The sequence below is a fragment of the Geospiza fortis genome, unplaced genomic scaffold, assembly GCF_000277835.1.
Source record: "Geospiza fortis unplaced genomic scaffold, GeoFor_1.0 scaffold121, whole genome shotgun sequence".
In the NCBI taxonomy this organism is placed as follows: Eukaryota; Metazoa; Chordata; class Aves; order Passeriformes; family Thraupidae; genus Geospiza; species Geospiza fortis.
Window position 1 is genome coordinate 2883746 of NW_005054346.1, and position 25987 is coordinate 2909732.

Below are 25987 nucleotides of genomic sequence, written 5' to 3' on the forward strand. Positions count from 1 at the left end.
AGCGGGTGTGGAGAAACTTCCCGGGAGGAGCTGGGGGAAATCTCCAGGACGACTGGGAGAAAATAGTAAATCCCTCACCCCGAACCAAATTCCAGGGAAAAGCTGCTCCAGCAGCCGGAGGCGATGCGGTGGCGGGGCTGGGCGGCGCTCGTTCTGGGCTGTGCGAGTTCCAAAGCTTTGCGCGGAGCTCGCCTGTGCAGCCTCCAAAACTCTCGCAGGAGAGTCTTCCAGGGAACGTGCTCCAGGGAAAACAGATACCAGCGAGGGCCGGTAGCAACAGGGGCTGACCCCACACAGCCTGCTGACCAGCCTGCACTGCCAGCTCACCAGTCCTGCTGGGGCACAGCACAGCCTTACAGCCCCACACTGGCCCCTGCCAAAACAGGGCCGTGAGGGCCTGGCTCCGGGATTTGGGAAAGATCAACACGTAACCCTAGTGCAGAGCTTGACACCTGGTCCCCTATGGCACCAAGCACTCCTGGCAGCTGCCAATCTCTTAAACACTACTGAGTGTTGACACCCTACTCCCAGTGACAAAAACCACAGAGTGTTGCCTTCAGTACAACTTGTAGAGCCTCTTTTAAGACACAAATTTGATTTCATTCGATGGCTCAACATCTGCAATGCACACGGAACAGGACAGTCAGCATCTGCCTTTTCTACAGCACAGCACAGGGGCTTCAAATTAAACCTTGAGTGAGTTACTTGTGGCCACCTTATTGCACCCTGGTTCCATGTAAGAACATGTACACACACTGATGGCTGAGGACACGGACACAGGTTACGGCTGGACAGACTGGGCAGCACTTCAATATCTGCCCCACATACTCGGAGCTATATGGAGGTCCTGGCCAGTGCTTTTGGTAAGTGTCTCTTCCTCACTCCTGCCACTGCGAATCTTCCTTACAAGTAATGTGTTTCTGCAAGCATCATCTGTTGTGGTTTAGTAGGAAGAGCAAGTGCAAAGGAAGAAATGGCAGCTTCCTCCTTCCCTCCCGTGTTCAGCCTCCGCAGCCTGGGAGGCACCAGCGCTGTTAGACACAACCCTGACTTGGGGCTGCCAAGGACATGATAGTGTCACTGAAGTCACCAGCACTGACAAGCGGGGACGCAGGAGGATACTGAGGAGAAACACTGTTTTGGCAAAGGATGCTACTAGAGAATATCATACCAGTGTTTTAGCTAAGAACATTGGTGAAGTGTTTACACCTACATGGGGACGTGCCAACAAGTGAGTTACAAAACACTAGCAGTGCTCAGCCTAAAGCTGTAGTGATGCTTCTTCCCCCTTGGAAGCAAGAAATTATTGGAAAACACTCTGACTACAATACATAGAGTAATCTGTCCCCATGCTCCCCTCCCTCTCAGGTCTGTCAGTCCAAGGGTACGGTGTGGAGGTCAGCTGAGCTCCTAGGAATGAAACCTGCTCGGATGCCCCTTCCCAGGCCAGTTTCTTTGCTGACTGCAGCCAGGCTGCCTGTGCTCACGGTCCTTCTGAGGAGAAGCACACCAGAAGCCAGCCAGAGTGAGTCATCACTCATTCAGTGAGTTCAGCCACGAGAAGGAGAAGACATGACGAGCCGGCTCGTCACCCCTCTCACTGCTCACGGGAGCTTCCTCCACTTGTCCTTGAGGGTATGGCTCAGAACCAGTCTGCAAAGGAAGGAAAGGCTGATAAATGGAAGAGGAAAATATGAATTGCATTAAAATCCATAAGATTTCACAACATGCAGGGAAACAGAATGAAATGGGAAAGAAAGGAAAAGGCAGGGAGCATGGAAATTTGAGAAGCTAAGACAAGACTTCTAACACTAAGGAAGTCAGAGGCACTTCTGCCATGACAGTGTCTGAGGAAGGATTATGCTGGGTGAGAGTGTCGCATCTGTGCAAAAGGGCTTAGTCCTGATTTGGACCTCTGGAATATTATTGCACTGAAGGTGATAAATGCCTGTTCAGAAGTGATCCTGAGCCAGCTTGGCTTGTGTAGCTGGGCCTCCAGATTGATGTGAACCAGAGCCAAATGTTATTGCCAGTGCATTGCCACTCAAAATGATACTTGTTCTGCTGTTATGAAATCTGCCTTGAAAGTGTTTTCTTTTTTTTTTTTCCTTTAAAGTCTTCTAATATTTATTTCACTTCAATTTAACTCAGATGAGGAACAGGAAATAAATAATACAGAGATATAAACTTCAGTTTATATCCCTCTTTTTTATGCATAGGTATCCTATGCTTACAGTAGAAAAAGGAATCTGGACATGTATACTGTAGCTGCTAATAAAAGGAATTTCTAAAATTAGTTGAATATTTAACAGACCAGTGTAATAGGCAGAAATATTTTACTAGTTCCAGATCCCTTTGGCAAAGAATGAAGATTGCTTTGTGATAGGATCAGAAATCCTATTAAAGATAAAACAAATAAAAATGGGTGATGTGCCAGCTAAGGAAAATCTTGCGTCTTCATCATTAAAACCACAATTTAACTTGCAATAGACAGGATTTTTTCCCCTTTGTATTCCTAGATGCACATATACGTTATTGTGCATTCCCAAAATTAAACCAGCCACACTGACAGTCTTCTTTGTGCAGGGTTTTAGCTTACTTTGGAAACCTCAGCATGATCTCAGGTGAACTATTTGATGTCAACATACTATTCAATAGAGGGCAAATGACAAAGTAGTGTCCTCTGACTTCCAACATCTCAGTCATTTATAGAATTGCCCTAAACCAGAAAGTTGCTTAAGCAGCTAATAGATACATCCAGGAACAAACATTGAAGCGGGGATGCTTTTGAGGAACTGAAGCATGGCATGGATGATTTTACTAAGCATTTTGCTAAGTACTTACTGTTAAAGTGTCCTACAAGAGTAAGTAAGAACTAGTGGTGTGTTAAGCATAAATTAGCTGTTGGGCTTCATTCCAGTTACTACCTATTTCAGTGTCATCAACAAACAAGACAGAATGAAGGTATGAAAAGAAATAGATCCCTGTTTCTTTTTTTGTATCTAATTAGAGTTCACAGTGCCATTTTTATCAATATCCTTGATTGCTCTAAATTGAAACAGCCCTATCAATTTCAATGAAATATTATCTGAGAAACTGCTTTACTATTTGAAATATGAAATCTTTGACTTAGATTCATATTTTCAAAGCAAGGCACTCATGGCTACTTACTGCAAAACCCAAACAGGCATCTTGCACATGAAAGTAGCTTTTGCTTGCTAACTTTAAAATGTATTTTATGGAGACCACAAGCATGGTGAAAACATGGGAGAAACAGCTGTGTACTTGAATGCAAAAGCCCATTTCCAGCAATGCTGCTGAGAAGGGCTGTCTCCCAGGCTCATGCAAAAGTATGGAAAAGAATTGGGCCCAGGAGGCCAGATCTTCAGCTGAAGGCAGGTAACTAATTGAGGCCTGATTATAGAAGATCTGCCTCTCGGCCCTGGAAAGTGCTGATTGCAAATCTTTCAACCTGACTACAGTAAATACATGGCTAGACTCTCTGAATTATAAGGCATTTGGCGCTCTCTTCATCTTGGTAGATGCAGGAGCGTAGGTGGTTTATTAGTCTTTTGTGATGCTGAAAACTTTGCCTTTGTTTTTGGAAGGGCAGTCAGAGTGCCTGGACTAGCTAAGAGTAATTTTGAAACAGGTTGTACAATTTTGTGCACCAAGCCCTCAGCAGTGTGTGTAAGCAGGTATGGTCCTCACTTCTCATCCTGTAAAAGAATAGGACTGCCAAGAGGCTTAAAACACAATTCCTGCTTTTTTTTTTTTTTTTTAATTTTAATCCACACTGATACCTTGCTATAAAGGATGGCTTCCTTTAGCACTTTTACTTGCTATTCTAACCAGCCACTATCCAAAAGTTTACAGTAAATCAAGACTAACTTTGAAGCAAAGAACTACCTACGAGTTTAAAGGTATGTCAAGTGTTTCAAAGGATTTGGGCCCAATATATAAGAAGAAAGAAAGCACAATGCAATGACTTAGACTGACAAGCTGACTGCATTACCCTGTTAACCAGCACTGCTGCTACTGCATTTCAAGCAAAACAATCTTTGTCTGCATCACTGCCAAAACTGTATTTCATAATGTGTTAACTCCTTCATATTTTGCTGCGATGACATCTTCCTGTGTCAGCAAAACAATGTTAGAACTCCAACACATTCCCACTGGGTTTGGCTGGGTGAAGCATTTGCTCCCTGCACCTTGCTGCGCTCAGCAGGCTGCTAGTCTGCAATACCTGAATGTGCCTTTCCAAAACCAATCATTTTCCATAACACCCAGCCAGGAGTGAAGCAAGCACAAAACTGACAGTAGGGCCATTACTTGGCTTTAAGGCTTGTGTTTTCACACCTGTGACACTTCAGTGTTTGTCTCTGAATCACACAGTGACTGAGGTCTGCTCTTTTCATGTAAGACAAGAAACCATCAAAAGGTGCCAGGAGGAACTTTGTCCATGTTATTAAGTCCATTCTTCCCTTCCAACAGCAGCCCACACAACTCAGAGTAATACAGTGTGCTGGAATTGTCCAAGAAAAAGATTTCATCTGTAGATTTTACAGAAAAAGACCTGGTTTGAACCAGGCTGTGATTGTGAAAGTGCAGAAGCAGGTCATTGGGATTGAGGCATCTGACTGCTCTGTAAATCCCTGTAGTCTCATGCTGGATTATCTCGCTCTCCCTGTTACTGCAACCCTACTCTGCTCCCAGAGGAAAGCTCAGTGCTGAGCATGGCACAACCCTTGCCACATGCCTTTAAGACAGTCCAGATTCAACATTTCATTGTGTCTGTCCATTGCTATTAGGTAACTTGTCAAGCTCCTACCTGAGCTTTATCTTTGCCTCGGCGATCTCCTGGGTAGGACTTGTTTTTCACAAGTCCCAACCCTTTCGGTCCCTAAAAGTAATAAGGAATAACTAAAGGGTTTACCTCAGATTACATTCATCACATTAGGCCAATGCTGAGAGAGTGCTGAATACTTACACTTTGATTTATGTTTTCCCTTGTGGTGTCGAGTGACATCAGATGGTGCTTTCAATAAGCACCAGGAATTTTCACCAGGCCAGCTCATGAAGTGGGGAGAGAAGTATACCATGCATGACTGATGGTTGGTTTTGTTTTTCCCATAAGCAAAGTCCAGGCTGGAGTTTACATGCCAATTCTAGGGAGGTGCTGAGCAACCACAACTCCCACTGAGCAGCCATTCAGCACTCCTCAGCATCTGGCACGCTAGAATTTGCATGAATAAACAGTATCAGGATCTCAGAGTTGAGCCTGATGAGTTGTTTCAAAGTTGCAAATATTCAGCATCTTTCAGTATTTGCTTCCTTAAAGCAGCACTCTACTTAAATCTATATTGGGTTCTTGTAAAAGGGTGTGGAGATGAGGAAAAAGGTCAGTGGGATGGTTTGTCCTATCATTTTCATTTATTAGGTCCCAGCAGTTATCCTATTTATGCTGGGGAAAAAATATGTAGTCTAGGCCTTTTATATATTTGAAATACAGTGAAGTCTACCTATTGATTTCTGCTTTACCAGCACTAACCTCAGCAGCCTTTAGGTACAAAGGCTGGGATCTGTATTGACAAACTTCAGTCATCCAGAAACAAGATATCCACTCAAGCAAACTCTGTTCATCCCCTCTAATGGGAGTGATCAGAGAAAGGCACAACCAGAGGGTGATTTGTCCCATCTTCAAAGAGGTGGATTGCTCTCTGGAGCTACCTGTTTCACTCTACTGACTCCACAGACACTCTGGGTGGCTGGGTTAGACTACATCCGGCTTTTAAGCAATTATACAAGAAAGATTCCAGCCAAGTATTTCAGGATATCAAAACACTCCTTGATAGGAATTCAGAACTTTGACTGCAGTATTATTTTATGAGATCACAAACTCACCCCTAAATTTAGGAAGTGGGAAGGAAAGGTGAAGGGCTGAATGGCTTCATAATCTACTTTAATGTAGATGGATGAGGTGGTTGGTTACAACCTATATGAATGTTTTCTTGAGCAACAATGCCACCCAAAGCAGGTTCTGCCTCTTGTGTCCCCATTCACCTCTTCCTGCTTTGGTTCCATGGTTCACTGTCAATTTGCATTGCTGCAGCTCTTTGAAGGGCTGTGCTAAGAATGGGAATGTCATTGGAACAACATCATTTTTTTTCTGTTTCTTTGAGGTGAAGGAAGATATTTTTAAACCTGGATCATTTGAATGATTTGATTTCAGCATAGCTCAACAAACAGCCACCTCAGCACAAATGCCCTATAAGTGGTGGCATCTGGAAAGCAATAAGAGGCAGGGCCATTTGGCAAAAATCTCCTGAATCACCTTTTCTGCCAGAGGAAAAACTGGATCCACACCCTTAGAGGCACACGTACTACCCAGTGCCTTTGGTGCCTCCTCTTTATCCAGAAGGAGAGCAAGGATGTGAATTTGTTAGAAAGTGTGGGTCTTGGAGAGAGAAGCAGTGAAAATACAGGTTTCTTGCTTTCGGGGTTTCTGTAGATTCAGAAAATGAGCTAGAAATTAAATTTAATTCCCATTTTTAGCTGGCTTGTTTAGAAACAACCCCCAGTGTTGACAAGAAAAGGCATGATTAAAAAATGCTAGCTGGTTGCAAAGCAATCACAGAATCTGTAGGCTATGTTTGTCTGCCTCAAATGTCAAGTGTTACACTGCTGGCACTCAACACTTCCAGGCAGCGGAAACAAAGGGAGCACAACAGGTTATTTTTAAATAATTTAAACTTTAGTTCAATCATTTTGTTTTCATATTTTTATGCAGTCTAGCTCCTTCAGCATAACACCTGGCAGCTGTCACGTATATCACAACAATATTGTTTCAAAGCTAAGGGGCTGCTTATTTTGCATGGATCTTTTTTATCAGTGGGAATCAACAGAGCATTCTCCAAAATATTTGTTACAATTACCTGCCACAGAAATACATAAGGTAGCAGACCCAAAAATGATATGCACAGACAAGCTCCATCAGACACAGAATTAGAAATTTCACTCTCTAAATAGTGGTCAGTAATGAATTTTAACTCCATTGGGAGGAAATGCCTTTCTTCAATAGATTTTCACTATATTACAATTAACATTATATGGATAATGCCTAATGCAGAGTCTCTTACATAATGATCTCAAAGTGATAAAATATATTTCAGAGGAAAACAGCCCAACTGGCTTATTTTGGTATAGGTTTCATGCATCTCCCATGGGATATGGAGGTCCAGACACTTGAACCTGTGGTGGAAACTGCATTAGAGCATGGTGTGGGCGAGCAGCTTTCTTCTCAGCATTACTTGGGACAAATGACATGCATTTCCCCTATAAAAGTCACCTATTTTTTTCATAACTCAAGGATGAAAAGGAGAAACAACATATTTGTGTAATATTTGACCCATTGCTGCACCTCATTGATCCAACTTTTTATTGAGAGTAATTAACTACATATTTACATGAAACCTAGTCCTCCTATTGGCCAGGAAAATGAAGGAAACCCAAGAGGAGAGTCTTAAAAACACGTGAATATTAAGGCTGCATGATCAGAACAGTCTGTCCTGCATCTATCCACACCATTCTTCATTCCTCTAGGAGTGAAGGTTTTTTGGGACCTCCTGAAAAATCAGCCTTTACCATTTCTGCACAATTCCAGCCCTGCTGGAGAGCTGTCTAGCAAAGGAAGGCTCCTATTGAGAGGCCGCAGGAGTAAGTGCTGGTCACGTACTACATGCTGGTTCCCAGTGCCAGGAAGTTACTCATGAATACCAGTTCTTTCCTCTTCCTCCTACTGCTGTTTTGTCACACAAATAAATAGGAATTCAGATGAACAAGTTAAATGTGAAGTAAAGACCTTCCAAGAACTTCTCCATGGCAGTAATCAATCTAATCCATGTTGTAGAAACTGTGCTATTAGCTTTCAGAGTGAAGTAGCAAAAATAGTAGTGGTTTAATGTCCTGTCTGTTTCTGTCAGGCAGTCTTTCCTTTGACTAATGTGGACTTTTGTATTTCAAAGCTTTTTCTCCCTCTGCAAATGGTACTTTTGGAAATCCAGTGAATGACACAGTGATAGTTCAGGCTGTGATTCAGCCTGGATCTCCATTTGTGGGATCAGATAACAGAGCCAGCATAGCTTTGAGGTGTGTAGACACACACAACCCATGCTTGGAGGCTCACCCCGTGCTGCTCACATTGTGACTGACTGCCCTGGGCTCTCCTAAGCCTGCAGGGGGTGAGAGTGGTGTTTGTGAGCTGTGGGCACAGCACAGCCTCTCTGAGAAACCAGTGGAGGTGCAGGACAAAAAGCCAGACTGTCAGCTAAAGCAACCTGTTGCCATTCCTTAAAGCGACCACATAACAGAAGAAGAAAATCTTGGCCACACTTACAATATTCTTTTTCCCTCATCAGCTGTTCCTGTTACCACTTTTTTTTTGTGTGCTCATTTTTCCATGTCTCCAGTTGCCTGAATCTGCTCCTTACTGCAACCACAGCAACTGAAGCTGTTATCCAAGCTATGACTCTGCTCCAAAACCCCGGAATTGCTCAGTGATTAGCTCTGTGATTGCCCAGATGGATGTCTGTCATGTCAAATCTCACACTGTAATCTCTGCTTGCCCGTTAGCAGTGCTGGCCTGCTTGCACAGCACTCAGCCAAGTGATGAGCAAGATATTAAATCAGGTTTCCTTCTGTCCATCTCACACTGTTCCCAGGTGAAGTCCAAGGAAGCTGTGATAAATTCTGCTCATGGAGCTTTAGATTCAGTCACAGTTATTGACCAGGTATTGACAGGGCATGGAGTCACTGTCACCAGAGGCAAGTTTGGAACTGACCTGCATCTGGGCAGGCACCAGGTCAATTTTTCTTTAAAAAGAAATTTATTTATTTTATAAAATTAAATTTTAAATTTGTGCATAAATATAAAAATGAATGCATTTTAAAAACAAATATTTTGCCAGATGTTGAAGAGGCTCATCAGCACTTATGGGGGAAATGACAGCTATATTTTCTTGGTAAGGCATTTTGTAATAGAATAAGTCATACAGCAAGTGTTTCATCATGAACAAAAACCACTTCTGCGTACAGAAGTGCTGAGCCAGGAGTGCTCTGAGTGACTGATCTGTATTTCAATTACCACCTTCAGTGGCTGAGACAGACTCAGGCAGATTTTATAGGGTGCTCTCTAAATTGAAAAGAGCAGTAAGAAATTCAGATCATTTATCCCCCAGGACTGTGAGCTCCTCATTCTCTGCTCAGTTAAAGGCATGATATCTCTGTTTGACATCTGTAGCATGGTTTGAACATCGCAGCACCTCTTGGCTGGCAGCCAGGGATAACAGGTTTTTTTTAATTAGTCACTGGCCTCTTACTTAATGACTTGAGGATTATTGCAAAGATGCCAGGAATATATATCACCTGAAAAGAGATATAAGATTGAGTCATCACTGTTTGATGTGTCTGTCTCCCCATTTTCAATTTAATTTTGGCTGCACATGCAGCTCCCCTGGTCTTTACCTCTATTTTGAAAGCCCAGCAGGTGGGCACTGCAGGGTGCTGCTGCAGCCCAGCCCCTGCCTGCTCACAAGCCTGGAAATCCTGCAAGTGGAAGGATACCCTTCCCCAACACAGGGGCTCAGACCCAGTGAATTAATTACCACCACTGGGATTTTCAATCAGATAGGCTGGCATTTAAATGTTGAGCCATCTCTAATGCTCACAGGATACCAGTGCTGCTTTCCAGAGGTGAGTGAGTGGCTGCACGGAAAGCGTGGCCTGTCTCAAGGCAATATGATAACTAAGCAAATATCCCAAAAGCAGATGATTTGTGTAGTTGTGACATAAATTAACCACAATGTGATGTAAACCAGTAATAGTTAATCCATGATTAAGAAATATTTTTTGTTTACATTTTATTTTCCTTTCCAAACTCTTTAACAACGAGCAGAATGAGTGATGCTTAGAGGAGGAGGCTGAATGGAGGAAGAATTCAGTATTTAAATGAGCTAGTCACAGAAAGACAATGTCTAGGTGAGCTTGGCTTTGCATTAATTTCAACAGGAAAAGTATTTTTGTCCAAACTGTCATTGTGGAGATCCTTTTACTAGTAATAGACTGAAAAAAAATGAAATATCCATAAATCAGATGGTATCTATGACTCACCAGACAAACAGCAGAGCAGACTATTTGAGGGAAAACTTCAGGTGAAGTATTTGCCACTCATATTAATTATGAGAAACTGTTGTCTGAAATCTGGTCTTAATGCATTGCCCTCACGACTCATCACTGCTGTCTCTGAATCACCCAGATAATTCTCAAAATTAAAGGAGAGGGGGGTGTTAAAAGAGGAACAATCAAGACTTTGCTGATCTCCTCCGCATGTATTGCCAAACTGAGGGGAAAAAAATTCACCTGAAGCACAAAGTCAAGAAACAAAATGGAAATTTACAGGCAAAATTTACTACCAACTGAACATCAGCCTGAATGGCCACAGATGTAGCTGCTATCACTGAGTTCCAGCTCACTGAGTCAAGCTACAGAGAAGCAAAGGCAGAATTTCTTGATTGTTAACTGAGTTTCTTGCATCTAGTGTTTGTTCAGGTACAGGAATGCTCCCCTCCACCCCCCCCACCCCCCCACAGTGAAATTTAAGAGATGTTTAGGAAGAAGATTGAAACAGAGCTTGATTTGGGCTTCTGATACAAGGGTCTGCTACAAAAAGCTCAGCTTCATGGAGGACAGATGACTCACTTTCATTCAGTCAAACCTTGCAGATTTTCTAATGGTACAGGGATAAACCCATCAATTTTCCACCTAAGGAAAGGTCAAATACAGGTATATAAAGACCTAGATTGCAAATATCAGGTTGATTTTTGCTGTCTGCATTCCTGGATCTTTCATTAGCACTAAACATACTCGTTGCAGGGAGCAGAGAGCCTTTGGAGTGGTAGCTGGTGTCTTGGAAGAGAGCTACCTGGGCTATGCCTGTGGCTGATGCTAACAAACTTCTTGCTCTGCTCTGGGGGAAACTGTGGGAAGGTGTGCTGGGTGGGCCAGAGGGAATGGATACCCTTTCTTAGCCCCATTCCTGCAAAATCCAGCCTTGCAAGACTGCCTTCTCTTGAGCAAGAAATCCCTCTTGGAACAGCTGGCTTGAACTGGGCGCTTGTCTTCTTTACCTGAGCAGATTGGCAAGACTGAGTTTCCAGTTTGGTGAAGAGAAAATTTCTTATTTGTGTTCTGCTGCCATACTTGTGCAAACATTCCAGAGCAGCACTGTGCTAAAATGTGGGACCATGCCTTTTGTACCCCGATGGGAAAGTGGAGGTATGTGAACAAAAAGCACAGTGCAATCTCTTGGCCTTATTTTGGTTTTCGATGATCTTATTTTGTCCACATCTGCACATTGACATGACAACCAATCAGCTAAAACTTAGCTAAATACTGACCTCTCTGATGTGATTTAAAGATGTCTCATGGAAAAAAAAAAAAAAAGGATCACCAGCTGAAATTGAAGTATTCAGCAGCAGGGCAAAGAGAACTACGGTACATGAATACAGAGAAGACTGTCCTTATGGTAATTCTGGCAGATGGCATAAGGTTGCAAGAAAGTAATAGAAAATTTTAAAACTAATGAAACAAGATTAGCATAGGCCATTCCATTAATATTTCTCCTCCCAAACAGTTCAGTCGTGATTATATTTTATATCCTCGTGGAATTAAAGAACTGTACTTGCTGGCTGCAAAGGGAAATGAGATCAGGCTACTGTTTGTGGATGATTAACTTGCATTTCATTTCAGACTAAATGGAGTCCTTTGGAGCCACAGACAGACTCTTTTCTTATGGGGAATTTCAGCAACAGGATGCAGGGTCCAGCACTTCATTTTAGCTGAAATAAACTGGGTAATCACAGACTCAGACAAACTGAGACTTTCATGAATGCTCTCAAATTTATACGGTTTCAGTGCATGAGAGATGTTGCCGACAAAATATGATTAGGGAAAGTTGTGGGACTCCAAGATCTGCTTCTCCCATGCACTGGAAAGGGCTGCTTGCTAATGTCTGTGTCACCCACCTCTAATACAGCCCTCCCCATGGAGCCAAGGCAGTTCATTGATGCTATTCCTGCCCCCTGTGCTGTAATCATTTGCAGCTGGTTATCATCTCCCGAGGTTCAGATCTCCCCAGCTTCAGACACTGAAGAGGGGCAGCTGGGCTGGAAGCAATGTCACCTCACACTCAGCAGGCAGGTGGGACGGGTGCCAAGGGAGAAGCAGCAGCTGCTGCTGAACTTGCTCTTAGTGGAGATGCCTCTCATTCTCTGTCAGAGGCAGAAGCAGCCTGTGGTGACCACACTGCTGACTTAGGCACTCCCTGAAGGAGGATGAGGCTGTCTGATGCAGAGTTACCTATTTTGTTCATGCTGAATAATCTTATTTTGGCCTTTCTTACACCAAACAATCTGCACATCTGTGGGCTGTGGCTCCTGTTGCTTTATCTCTGCTCCCACACTCCGGAAGAAATTTATAGATGCATCAACAAAATTTCTTAGAGTGAAATGACCCTTAACTAAAGTAAATGTTGGGAATTAACAGGGGAACTGATCCCTTTTTGCTGCTGAAAAACAATGAAAACCCTATTGGTGCATTCTATTAAAAGAGCCTGAAAATAAATGAAATGCTGCTCTTATTATGACAGTCATGCAGATTTATATTATTATTATAAATAATTATACAGTTATTCAAAGTAATTTTGTTATTTGGCTTTCGGGGCTTATCACATAAAGGAACAAGGGCACTGACCTGATCTTTCATATGAAAAATGAAGACACATAAACTGTCTAACCAGCCACCTCACTGTGCAAGGAGAATAAAACCATTTTTATGCAAATAGAATCTGAGACCAAAATGTCTTTTTCCTTCACCTCCTTTCTACTTCATTATTAAATAAATCATAAAGATGTCACTAGAGACCACATAGAAAGAGGTCTCATATAGTAGAAATAAGAGCTTTCTGCCTTTATCTATTTTCAATTTTAAAAGGTATTCTGAATTTAAAAAATAAGGAGAGGGGAAAGAAAGCATAGTGCTCTTCACATGCCCGATTTCCCAGGAATAAAAACAACCTCTATGTCCTTTAGTAATAATACAAGTTTTCAAAACCAAACACAAGTAAATGAAGATTAAACTATGGTCCATGAACTTAATTGAGATTCACATTGTCCAATGCTCTTCAAATTCAAATTACTACCAGACAGTGAATCTTTTTGGCTAATTTATGCAACTAAAGTGTAGATGATAACTTCTTCCCTCTCCCTTTTAATTATTGTAATTGAGAGATATTCTTCAGTCAGAGTGCTGGAAGTTCTGCACACAAAAGCTGAATAATAGTTTGTCATTTTTCATAGATGCTCCATTTCATGCACAGTGCTGAGACCACAGTGCAGAAAGTGAGCAGGGAAAACCAAGCATCTTTGTGTTGAAGAATAGATCAACATTGAACTTTGTCATTTAAGCAAATACCCAAAGCTAACTACAACTGGTTTTTGAGTCAGGTTTTTGGTTTTCAGTAAACAACATTAAATATCCCAGTTGTAATACAGGATTCTCTGTAGATCAGTATATCACACTGAAAATTGAACACACACGTATGTCTTACCTAAGAGGGGCACAAATTTGGAGCTGGAAGATAGTCATGGATATTGTCTACCAAAAAAGGGGTCACTCCAGAAGAGATGTTAAGGAATAGTTAAGGTTTAGATTACAGAGTTTGTATTTGGGACAACTTCATTTGGTAGTGAAGTTCTTAGTCCTTGATCTTGTGGATATTTTATCTCTTAATGTGACCTAAGGAAAAAAGGCCTTTGTCTAGATTGGGTGGGATTCTTGCAAATGCTGCATTTCAGGGCCATGATTGGTGCTCCATGCTCACTGGGAATGTGGGAGAGACAGCTTTGAATGGCAGTAGGACCTGAAGGGAATGTGGGGTGTGCTGTGTGAGCTGGGGTGGGAGGGAACCCTTTCCAATATGTCCATGAGGACCTCTGGAGAGTGGGGCTTGAGCCATCCACCCAAGGGAGCACAGGTGATTTGCTTTCTGTGGTGATCCTGGCAGCAGGATTATTCAGTGGATTTGTTTTCCTGACCTCAACCCCTCTGATGCCAATTATTACTCCCCAACTCTTCCTCCCCTTCTTGTTGGACTGAACAAGCTTGGTGTTCTTCACATCTGTCAACCAACAGATTCTCCATCCTGCTGGTCATCTGAACAGCAACTGAAATACAAGCCCAGATATCTGCAAGAGTAAATGTCTCTCCATTTTGAACCAGGGAGATGCAATATTTAACCATGCAGGAGTAAGCTGAAGGGTGGCATTTGTGAGGAGGAAGAAATGATTTAGGCAGCTTGTGTTGTGAACTAGCACGATGTTTTTGGATAGGAAGAAAGGGGAAAAGTCCTTTAAAGCTATATAGGAACATCACCAGATACACTATTTGAACTGTTAGTTAGTGGTAAAATGAAATATTTCCTACCCATGAAAGTACAAATCATGTATCGAATCAGATTCCAAAGACGATGTAGTATGATAAGAAATGCCAAAAGTGTTATGCAGAATGCTAACTCCTGTGAGAAAATAAGAAGAGTGCTTCACCAGTGTTGTCATCACATGAAGTACTCATCATCACTATGTTCTGTCAAAAAGCTCTGTTTCCACAGTACTTTTCCATGATATACTTTAATTAGAGGAAGGGAGTAAATACAGTGGTGTGAAGAACATCAGCTGGGGTTTAAAAAAAAAAAGGGAATATAGCACTTCAGAGTGGGTTGAGTAAAATCACATGCAGGAAAAATATGAAGTGCACATAACTGAAAATGATCACTGCCCCATGACAGCAGTCATTTCCTTAGTGACATAGACACATCTCAGCTCAGATCCTTAAATCTGACCACAGCATCATCTCATGGCATCACCCTCACTCAGACACTCTGCTCTTTCTATTCTTCTGCACATTTCTGCTTCTTGTGCTTTCCTATCTCTTGCTATGTCTCCAGTCCACTGGCAATCCCAACCTCAGCTGTTTCCCCTGCTCCTTTCTCCTACATCACCAGCACCATGAGCTACTCTGCTCAACATCCTCCTCCTTCCAAAATGCCAGTGTCACCTGTGATCTGTGAAAATATTGAGATGCAGCACTCCCAAACTCACATGCCAACAGGAACTGACATCTTTCCTATGTGCCTGTTTTTGCTCCTGATACTGAAGAAAGATGGGTACCAGGCTGCTGTTGTTTTTCAGACAGCTACCCACATCAAACACAAGTTTTCTTCCTTTTCTTCTTGCTGGGGCTGAGGGATGCAGACCACACTTAGGCAAGCTCCCAGGAAATTAACCTAGTACACAATTTACCTACCTATGGTGAGGTTAGGCTGCCTGGTCATCAGTGTAACTGATAAGAGGAAACAGCTCTTAGGAAAGCTAAGAGAAAACAATAAATTTCACTGTGAATTTACTTTTTGCTAGCTCATTTCAAATATACTTAAGAAGACAATGTCAGAGTAGATTTGATAATTTTTAAAGTACTTTTCATTTTAATTCCACTCAAATATTCCCAAATAAAACCCTGACTTGAAAAATAGCCCCTGAAATTTAGTGGTCAGATGTTGCTTTTGGTGAGAAAATCAGCAAAGTCTGCGACCAAATTCAAGCATTGCTGACTGAAACCTCTAGCAGAAGTGCCCCTTTTATCATATCTCTGTGAACTCCTTCTCCTAACTTTTTGCCTGGAACATGATGGTTTATCTGTTGACTATATAGCTGCTTATGTATGCTATATAGTCATCTCCAGACTTAAAGGAAACAGCATGAAATACTTAATACCCACTTTTTCTTTCTCTCCCACACACACACAGACACACAATCTCCTCTCATTGCACACATACAGGTAATTGCTTTGTTAAAACATGCAGCTAGAACCTGTAAATTACTATGGTTTGTTTTACAGAGTGCTGCTCAAGGGCTGGTCACCAGACACTGGAGCAGAACTTGGTGTAGTGTGCAAATCCTTGCACAGCTCCCTCAACTCTGTTCCTTGTATCTTTGGGCCATGTGGAGTTTGTGTACATGTACTGAAGGAGGATTATTCAAATTCAGGTTATACCAATTCTAATATTGTCATTTTAAGGAAAACATCCTCCTGTACTCAACACATCAGTATCTGTTATCCCATCATTCTGCTGAGTGTCTAACACTGAACTGAAATGTATTATCTTCACGCTCTCTTTTAATCAAGTCTCAAGAATCCTTGGAGCAAACCCTCTGCCACAGATCTGAACCCAGGAAGCCACACTCCTTACTGAGAGACAACCGAACAGGCAGGAAGGCTCTGAGTGTTTGCATAGCTCCATGTTCACTTGGGGAAGCACTCCAGGTGCAGCCACAGAGCTGCAGAAGGCAAAGCCAAGCCATAGCTGCTCAACCAGTCATGGTAGGACGGCACATACACAGACTGTCAGCAGGTGATGAGAGTAATCTCATGCACAGGATTTCTCTGCCACTAGCACATGCAAATATCTGATGTGCAGCGACATCACTGGCCTCTCCAATAGCTCCTGTGTGTGAGTAATTTGGATAACAGCTGGCACAAGCAAGGTGCACTGGCAGGTAAGCACAAGCAACCACCAGCATGCTGCTTCGAAGCTATAGTCAGCCTGTCACACATTGAAACCATCTACAAATCCAGTTTGTGCTGCTTTCACATGTTTGAAATTGCTCTTATTCTTTAGCATGCAGAGGAAAATGAAGCCACATTTTCCTTAAGATTGCTGTTCCCACCCTGCTGCACATCCCAGCCCTCTGGGGTGACTTTGGGAGCACTGACCTTGGACGCCGCTGCAGTGGCATTACTTTCCTTACCACTCCCTGCTGCACTCTCCTCGATTGTTGCTGCTGTCGGGGCTTCTGCCTTCTTTGCACTTGTTTCCAGAGAAACAGGAGTCCCTACTTTCCCCAGCCCACTCACCGGGGTTGAGCTTGGACTGCTTGGTTGCCGTGACTGGGACTTATACCAGCTAGGGTAAAACAAGGGATCCGTGGTTTCTGCTGGGGCCGGCACTTGAGTGTCAGACTCGGGAGTCTGTTGAGAACCACTTGGTGTCACAACAACATCCTTAAGCAGGACAGATAAAGAGAAGAACAAGCAGAGTGCACCACGTTACCTTCCTGCTGTAGTCACATTGTTCTGTGTGTTGTGTTTGTTAGATAGCACTGCAAGGCATAGGTTTGTCCTACTAATATGATCTGAAAGAATTGCAATCAAAATGCAAAGCAAAAGCAACCATCATTTGAATAACACAGACAAGAGAAAGAAAATAAATGAACCCAAAAATAGAACAGGAGGGTAGAACTAGCTGGGAAGGGGGTGCTAACTGAGAAAGGAACGAGCAAGGGGTTCCTCAATTCAGATAAACCCTCAATTCAATCCTCAAAACTTAAATTCTGCATGAGAGTCTCATGAACCTGTACCAGCCATGAATGACAGGTGTAGGTACCTTCAAATGGCTTGTTGGGTTTTAGGCTAAGAACAACACTTTTGCCAAGGAGTCTGTTGATACAAGCAGCAGAATAAAGGGAATACTGGAGAGAAGCATTTGCCCACAAGCCTTGCCTTCAATGCTGTAAGCCAAGCACTGTTGCTCTGCCAGGAAGAGGAGCAGCCAGATGAACTGCACCTCTACCTGCATCAAGCTCTTGGGGTTTCTGCACACATGGTCTGCTATCACCACTGCATCTTTGCTTTGCCTTTTTACACCAGAAGGCAAAAACTCAAATACAGGTATCCCCCACACCACAACACCCACATACCGTGTCTGACTCCACGCCTGACTATCTCCTAATGGCATTTTACAATTTCTAGAGCAGCATGCTGTACCTTTCTAACTTAAGCCTTAGAAATTAGAGAATTCTTGTTGGTGGGCAGAATTGCTTATGCCTAGTTCTTGTTTGCATAAAACCCTGCATCAGTCAAGGAACAAAAGTTTAGTTAAGTGAGCAAATCTTCAAATTTTGATTCAATCAGTAAAGCCTGATTTAAGAGCATCATCACATGACATGACTGGTGAAAACTCACACGTGTTTTTAGATCAAAGAAAGAATGAATCTATAATATTTATTTTCACTTGTTTTAGGTAGGGAGCTTCCTACAATCAAGGATCCTTTGTGTGCTTTCTTGTTTTCACATAGGCCTCCTCAAATATATTCACAGCAGCCTTTACCCCTCAGCAACTTCACTGAGTAAATTGTCTAAGAGGAGAATTTGCTAAGTTAATGGTATGCAAGGCAAACTAAAGTAGCAGATGAAGCACATTTTCAATGTACATCTTTTAGAATATGCAGCAATTATAGTCTCATTCTAATCAAATTCCCTAAGAAAAGTGTTGGCCTAAAATATTCACACCCTGAACCTGTTTGCTGTTAGGTTGTAAGAGGCAGTTTCCTCTCCTGTTTGGTGTATGATATTCCTGCATCTAGCTAGGCATATCCCAAGGATGATCAGAGCAGAAGGCAGCAAGCGCCATTCACAGAAAACAGATTAGAAGTATAATCTAAAAACTGGTGGTGGAAATCTTCCTAAATCTAGAGGGAATGCCAAATTCTCTTGGTATAAATATTTTAACAATCATCTCATTTATAACAGTTAGTCTGAGTTAAATCACAGCAAGCAGAACATTCGTTGTAATGCACTTAACTCCTAAATGGAGTCGTTTTTATTTATCACTCATGTATCCCATATATATCTTAATTTATCTAGCAGCTAATTTTTTGCTTATCAAGTGACACATGCATATGCTGAAGTAAAGTTGCATATATGAGTAAAAGGGCAATAAATAATTTTGCCCTCCAGTGCATCGACTCCCTTAGCCCTGCTCCTGAGTCATGGTGCCCACAGGACACAGGGGAGCATTTCTGGCTCTGCCAGGTGCACTCAGCAAAGCTGGCAGAGCAATGGGACAGCACAGACATTTACCTGACCAGCTGGGGCAGCCAGCACTGGCGCTGGAGTGGGTTCAGCCAGGGGCTCTCCTCCTGCACTCTGCGCTTCAGGGTCCTGCTGAGGTGCCTGTGGCACTTCCTCTGACCCTTCCTCTTCCACCTCTTCCTCCTCTTCCTCCTCTCCTGATGACTCTGTGTGGACTTCACCCAAGCCTTCACCATCCTCTGTCTCCTCCTCTTCTTCTTCTCCCTCCTCCTCTGACAGAACACATGTAAAAGGACAGGATGAGCACCATGTGAAGACGGCTTCAGTCTTTAGGTAATTAAAAAGCCATTTGCAATTGCATGGCAAAGTCACCAACAATCTTCTGCCTGGCAGAGAGAGTGTTGGTGAGGAGCCTGCTCCCACCAGCCTGGACTGGGCACTGCCATGGAGCTGCCAGCTTTGGGGCAGGGAAGACACTGAACACACATGCTGGTTAAAATCTTAAGCTGGCCCTTTCCATGAGAGGGAGGACAGAAATTCCTGTCAATGCAGTTATCCTCATGAGGAATGTGCAGCACAGCCCTGCACGTTTTGGGGAGAGGCTGCCTGGGATCTGGCACAATCTGTCATGAAAAAAAGTCCTTCTTCCAGTTCTAGGTATATGTTTGTTTTAATGCCATTGAAGCTGTCCTCATAATTCCTTACTGGGTCAGTGCTTTGCAATGCATGACTGGAAGTGTGAGATACCAACATGCCTAAACCAGACTGTCAAACTTGGTCAAACCATTGCTTTTGTGCCATCTGACAAATCCTGTGGTCTGCAGTCATGGCTCAGGTTGTTTCCAGCCTCTAGCACTGCATTTGCTTTAATATAATCACACTAGTTATCCTAAAAAATTTGCAGGGCCATCCTAGCACTTCAAAAAAATAAACCTAGATTTGATTATAATTGATACATAATGCTCTGGTTACATTTTGGCATAGAGAGAAATATCTGATTTGAGGTTTCCTACTCAGTATCATGTGAATCACACATAGCTGCTATATAAGAAAGAAATTTTGGTGAAATAAATTACATACCTCTGTCAAAATCAATTTCTCGTATTATTTTTTCTTCTCTACTGAGGTTCACTGTGAATTGGTTCATATTCTCATACCCATCATCTATTTTTTCCATTTGAAATCCTTTAGAAGCTTCAGTAATTCTAAAATAGAGATTGGTTGTTGGCATTGGATTTGAAGATAAATTTATAAATTGTAAGTGATTATAAAAAACAAGAGTCTCAAGTTTAAATACTTACTTTTGTAGCAACGTTTTGGCATTCTGTGGAAACAAAAAAGAAATAACTGACTTCTTAAATGATTCCATTTTTTCAGAGATTTTATGCATTCAGAAATAATTCTTAAAATGGCAGCTTTTAAAAGCACTAATAAGAATTCAATAAGTGACAGCCATGACATCTAGAAATGAGATGAAATTTGGATGGCAATTAGTATACAGCTGAGTAAACCCTTCAGTTCTTCAAAGATGTTTTAATTAAAATGGGAATATGGTGGGAGATATGCACAGTTGGTAGGAAAAAAAAGAAATGGAAATATTTTTCCTCTTTTTTTTTGGTTGTGTTCATGGTGAAAAGCATTTGGTTTGTTACTCTCTTTAGTCACAGTAATTACATATTTGACTATTCATATCTATATCTCCAAGGGCATCCTTTTGGAGACACAAAATTCTATTTGTCTCGGAAGAATATTGTACTCTTCAAAGGCAATTTTTTGATGAAAGTAAGTGTTGACTGTTTTATTTTGGTTTTGTTTGTGGTTGTTTTGGTTTTTTTTAGTTTAGTTTAGTTTTGTTTGGTAGAAAATGCTCTTCCAGCCTTTAATATAGAGGAATTGTAAAATTGCAAGACAGAAATTCTACACCAATGAATTCATTGGATGGGCTGCTAATGGTTCCCTACTCATCTCTCTTAACTTTACAGTAAGAAAACAAAAGAAAAAAAAAGTAAAGGTATCAAAATGTAGCTTAGCACACAAATTATTGAAAAGTTAATAATTTTGTCAATTTACAAATGAAACCTATAATTCTCAGAAGATCATGTACACATGAACATATTGTCCCACCATGGTCTTGGTGGGAAAATAAAGATTACCTGGAAAATGTTTGAATTCCTATTTCTTCTATGAGGACCAGAAATTCATACACAAGATAGTATATTTTGTTGCAAATAGCAAATACTCGCGTTCTTGATTTGGATACTATTCACAAGAAGAGTAGGTATTTGTCTGAGCTGATTCAGGTGTTTAAAAAATGAGTTTGTATACATGATCACTTGAAGAGAAATGAACTCTGAATGGGCCTACAATTGAGAAATGCTTAAATAATATATCAATAACCCCATCATTCTTTTTCTGTCTCTATTTATAGACTTTATACCTGCAAAAACACGGCCATTTCTGGTTCTTCCATGAACTGGATTCCTGATTCAACCAGTTTTGACACAGCTTCCAAGTGATCCGCATACTTCTTCATCAGGGAGCGGACATGTTCCAGTTTCTCCTCTTGGGTTCTAGTGATTATTTGTGTCATCTCATTTTTTCTTTCTTCCAGTACAGAATAGAGATAATCAAATTTTTCACACAACTGTTCTTTCTGTCGTTTGCAGCATTCCTGTGAATCATTTGGTTTATGTTAAACATGTTATGTTCTTAAAAGGGTTTCTATTTTTACAGTTACTTGGAAGCATTTTCATCAAAGAAATTCCTCTTTCTGAAAAGTGCAAAGGATTCTGAATGACCCCAGAGACTTTTATAATTTTCAAAGTCCAAGCTGTTGGAACAAAAGTTTAAAAACTCTCCTCAAACTCTGAGTTTCAAGCCACTGAAAGCCCCCAAACAGGTTATTGTATAACTTGTGAGTCTGCTAAAAAAAGTAAAAAGGTATTTATGATGTCTGTAGTGATACATCAAAGTCTGCAGAAAAAGTAAAAGCTCCCACCGTATTAGCAGCTGGGTCCATTTGCGTGAACAGAATGGTTTTAAAAGGAGCGAGCATCTCAAACAGCTCTGGAGAATTTTCTTTTTCTGCCAGAGTACCTGGAACAGTCCTGGCTGGGCTGGATTTTCACATACGCCCCTCTTAGACTCTATTTGGACAAGAAGTGTCCATTATATTCCATTTACTGTGCACTGAATGAGGTAGAGGTTCTGCAAAGAAAATGGGGTGTGACAGAAGCACAAAGACAAGAAGGAGGAATCAGATTCCAACCGGATGTTCAGGCACTGATTTTCACATCGTTTCTTGAGACACTTCTATTGTCCCTCCAAGCAGACAGCAGCATCTTTCACTGAGTTAGGAGGATGGGTTTGATGACTGCTGCATTGAGTGCTCTCTCAAAAGAACAGACTGCACTTGTGAAGGAGGATTTATGGGGAGGAAATTGGGGATAGATTATATATAATGTCTAAGGTCTACCAAATAGAAGTACTTGAGTAATCTGTGTGCCCCAGGGCATGACTTTATTGTGGTTAGACCTGGTTGTGGATGGTGGTGATTATTTAAATCTCTTTCCTAGGAACTGAGGCTGAATTGATTCCTCATCTTTGTCCCTTGAGGCATAATGCTAAGATTCTGGCAGCACAGGATTATTAACAGCCCCACAGAACTTTAAGTAGTGATAAGACTTATTATTCACAGTACTTGATCAGAGAGAATCCCACTTTTTTCTTGACTTCCAGTCAGAGCTCATTCCTGTAAGTGATATCATGAGCTCTGTATCATTCAAAAGAGAAGGCCTTTCAAAGATCTGCATTTGGCTAAAAATCACTGTCTACATGAGGGTGGAGAGGGGATTGAATGCACATCTTGATGCATTGAGCCAAGTATCAACCTCTGCCTCCCAATGAGGAGGGCTAGGCTAAACAGGCACTCCTTGCAGGGGGTGCAGGCTTGTCCTGCCCTTCTAGGAGTCCTTGTCACTTACCAGAAATTCCTGATTAGTGCAATTACAGGGCGGGGCTAAGGAAGTTTTCAAACCAAGCAGGTCATGGTTTCTGAGTGTCCTTCTATGTTCACACCTCAAATAATCTTCTCCCACTCCTCTCCTAGCTTTCTCCCCATGAGATGTCGTTCAGATCACTTGGAAAACAACCTTAATTTTGAGACAGGTGTGTGCTATCTTTGTCATTTGACACAGGACAAATGTTAGGGGAAGAAGAGCAAGCAAGTGATAGCAGGGTGCCCAAAGAGATCCTTCCCTGTCTTTAAGCACTAATAGATAGTATTTCCTGCCAGCAGATATTACAGAGTTGTGAATCTCATGAGTGAGAGTGCAAAACAGGTTTCTAACTGCAAATGCTGAAATATTTCTGAAATATTCTCTTTCTGCATAAAAAGTTCCCATATGAAGCCTCTGCCTGATGGAATTACTCTAATCAGATTCTGTGTAATGAAAGAGGTTAACAAATACATGACTTTGCATTCTAAAAAGTTCTCAGCCTTTTTGTTTTTTAAAGCATAGCTACATCAAAAAGAAAGGTGTCCTTGCTACTGAGTATGAATCTCACTACTTGTTCCAAAGGACCTGTATTGACTGGCCTATGCTCTTAGCACTTGAAAAAACACTGTAATTTTACCTTTGTTATTAGACTCATTTACAGAGCCAAACAGAACCTAATAATTGATTATAGTTTTCTGGTATTTAGCATTTTAACTTCCTTTCTCAATTTTCAGTATAATATGGGAATTAGGTTGACTTTTCAATCAGTTAAAAGCTGTACAAGTATTTTTTTGCTTTTCTGGTTTTTAAGGTTGGACAGGAGCAGTGGCTAAATGTAGAACTGGAGGCTATTACTTATTCCAGCTAAATGTAAAATGATCATATATTTTCTGCTAAAGCAGATATTTATTGTTCTCTACAAAGTGTTAAGCAGAAAGAAGAGATAATCCTGGATTGTGTTATTTCCATGTGTAAACATTTCTGAGTTCCAGCTGTAGTTTCTTGTCTTCAAGGACAAACTGATGTCAATTCAGACAAAGCTCTTACATAGTAGGAAATGTGATTTGCTTGAAATGTAACATGGAAGGGTCAAGGTAAACTCTAAGATCTGTTTTCTGCAATCTTTGACCTTAAATGTGAAAAGCCTGATAAAACATCAGAAGGTAAAATGGCTGCATTTTCTTCAGGTTTTGATTTTAAAGGTTAGATTTTAAACTGAGTGAGTGGATGACTCTGAGGAAGCTAGTTTCAGAAACTTTTGTATTTTTTAAGGTATTTTTAGCACAGTGTTTTCTCCATACTTCAGACTAGGTGTTTGAAGATTTGTTTCTGGTTCAGCTAGTTCAGCTTAAATGAGTGTAAGCTTTTGCTTTTGTATAATTCAAATTTCTGCAGTTAACCTACTTGAAAGGCTTGTTTCTGTCTGCAAAGTCCTGATAGCAGCCAATTTCATCCTTGCAGTGTGAAGGCTTCCCAGCTACAAAGTTCTGACTGCCATGAATGTGCTCTCTCTTTTACTTGGGCCAATGGGTTTGTGTTCTTTGAAACAAACTCAGATATTTTCTGTTCCTTCTTGCTTGGAATTGTGTACATGGATTGTATAATTGTTTTTGCTAGGTAGAATCTGTACATCTTGGATTTACTTATTTTTCCTTACCATTCCTCCTTTCTGCTCCATCTCTGAAGGGTCAATATAATTCTAATTGGGCTGAGAGGGATGCAACTCCTTCACTAGATGCTTCATCAAATTCTGATCACAAAATCAATTCATATGAACTCCTTTTAGCATATTCTTCTGTGATGCTCAGATTGGTCAAACCTGATGTTTATATTTGCTTTGCTGATGTAAAGCTCTCAGAGGAAGTGAAAGCCACTTCTGCTATTGAATAACACAAAACTAATTCCAACTCTTCCAGAGTGAGGCCTTCACCAGAAAGTCCAGTAAGAATCCAAACTCTTCTCTCCCATGAGCAACAAAACAAGACCCCTTTAAGGACACCATATTAACACACCACTTCTGTGCAGAAGGCAAAGCGACCCAAAACAGAACAAATGCTGACATACCTGTGAACCATGCTGTGCCTGTGGTTGAGACTAAGCCTCTGTTCACAGGACCTGTCAGACTTCAGTCTAACTGGTCTTTCATGTAAAGGTCTTAGATGGTCTTAGATGTAAATCTGAGAATCTGATCTTAGATGTTAAATGAGCTGGGAGTTGATGGCATTTTGTGGATCTGCTTTTAACTTCAGTGAGATCCTATTCCACTAAGAATATTGAGCAAGACTTGCTGATATGGATTATCCTTACTCTTTACCCCCCACCATATAGCAAAGGTCAGAGGTGCTGAGCAGGATGTACCCTTTGGTTAAGGCAGTACATCTTGGTAATGTACAAAGCCATGAGGAATGGTTTAGTGAAACAATGTGGGAATGCATTTGGGTAAAGTCAGGTCTGTTGAAGAATGATCATTACCAGAAGTTTAAAACATGTAATGTCACACTGAAATAACTGCATTTAAAGAGGTGGCACCTACCTCAACCGACTTGCAGGTCTCCTCCAGCTGCGTGACAATCCCTTGCATTCTGTCATTGCTCCCCACCAGGACTGCAATGCCATCACTCAGCTCAGACTAGGCAGCAAGGGAAGAGCAAGCAGAAGGGTGTTAGGTGCTGTCACACTTCAGGGTGACACATCTAACAGTGGGGAGCAGAGGACAAACAAGGCATACCGAGGATATTACTTCATCTTTCCACCAGAACTGAGAAAAATTGGAGCTTTATGTGCCCACAAGATACCTGCTCGTATTTTGACATTTGTTTCCTCCCTCTATGAAAACACAGACATTTTGGAATTTTTAATAGAGAAGAAACTGTGGTTTGGAAAGAGGAAAGCACTTTGTTCTAGAAAGTTATTCTAGATGCTTTTGTCTGAAGTGCTGTTTCAAGACAGGCCCCAAATATTTCCCTTGGGTTTGTTGAGGGAAAAGACTCATGAGGTGTTGTTTTTTC

At 41.5% G+C, this 25987-nt stretch overlaps 1 protein-coding gene across 2 annotated transcripts in view; it reads right to left on the reverse strand.

Annotated features, from left to right (window-relative positions):
- Positions 1 to 1268: 1268 nt before the first annotated feature.
- Positions 1269 to 25987, reverse strand: part of TRIM55 (tripartite motif containing 55) — a 35293-nt gene continuing 10574 nt past the window's right edge. The window contains exons 4-10 of one of the 2 annotated variants that reach the window (XM_031058657.1): positions 25513 to 25608; positions 21419 to 21652; positions 20283 to 20305; positions 20062 to 20186; positions 19030 to 19253; positions 16885 to 17172; positions 1269 to 1653 (exon numbers count right to left, since the gene is read on the reverse strand). In XM_031058657.1, coding sequence (XP_030914517.1) covers positions 1534 to 1653; positions 16885 to 17172; positions 19030 to 19253; positions 20062 to 20186; positions 20283 to 20305; positions 21419 to 21652; positions 25513 to 25608 — 1110 coding nt within the window. In that variant the 3' untranslated portion in view covers positions 1269 to 1533. The remainder of the gene's footprint in view (positions 1654 to 16884; positions 17173 to 19029; positions 19254 to 20061; positions 20187 to 20282; positions 20306 to 21418; positions 21653 to 25512; positions 25609 to 25987) is intronic. The other variant, XM_005423040.2, reaches the window with a different exon arrangement.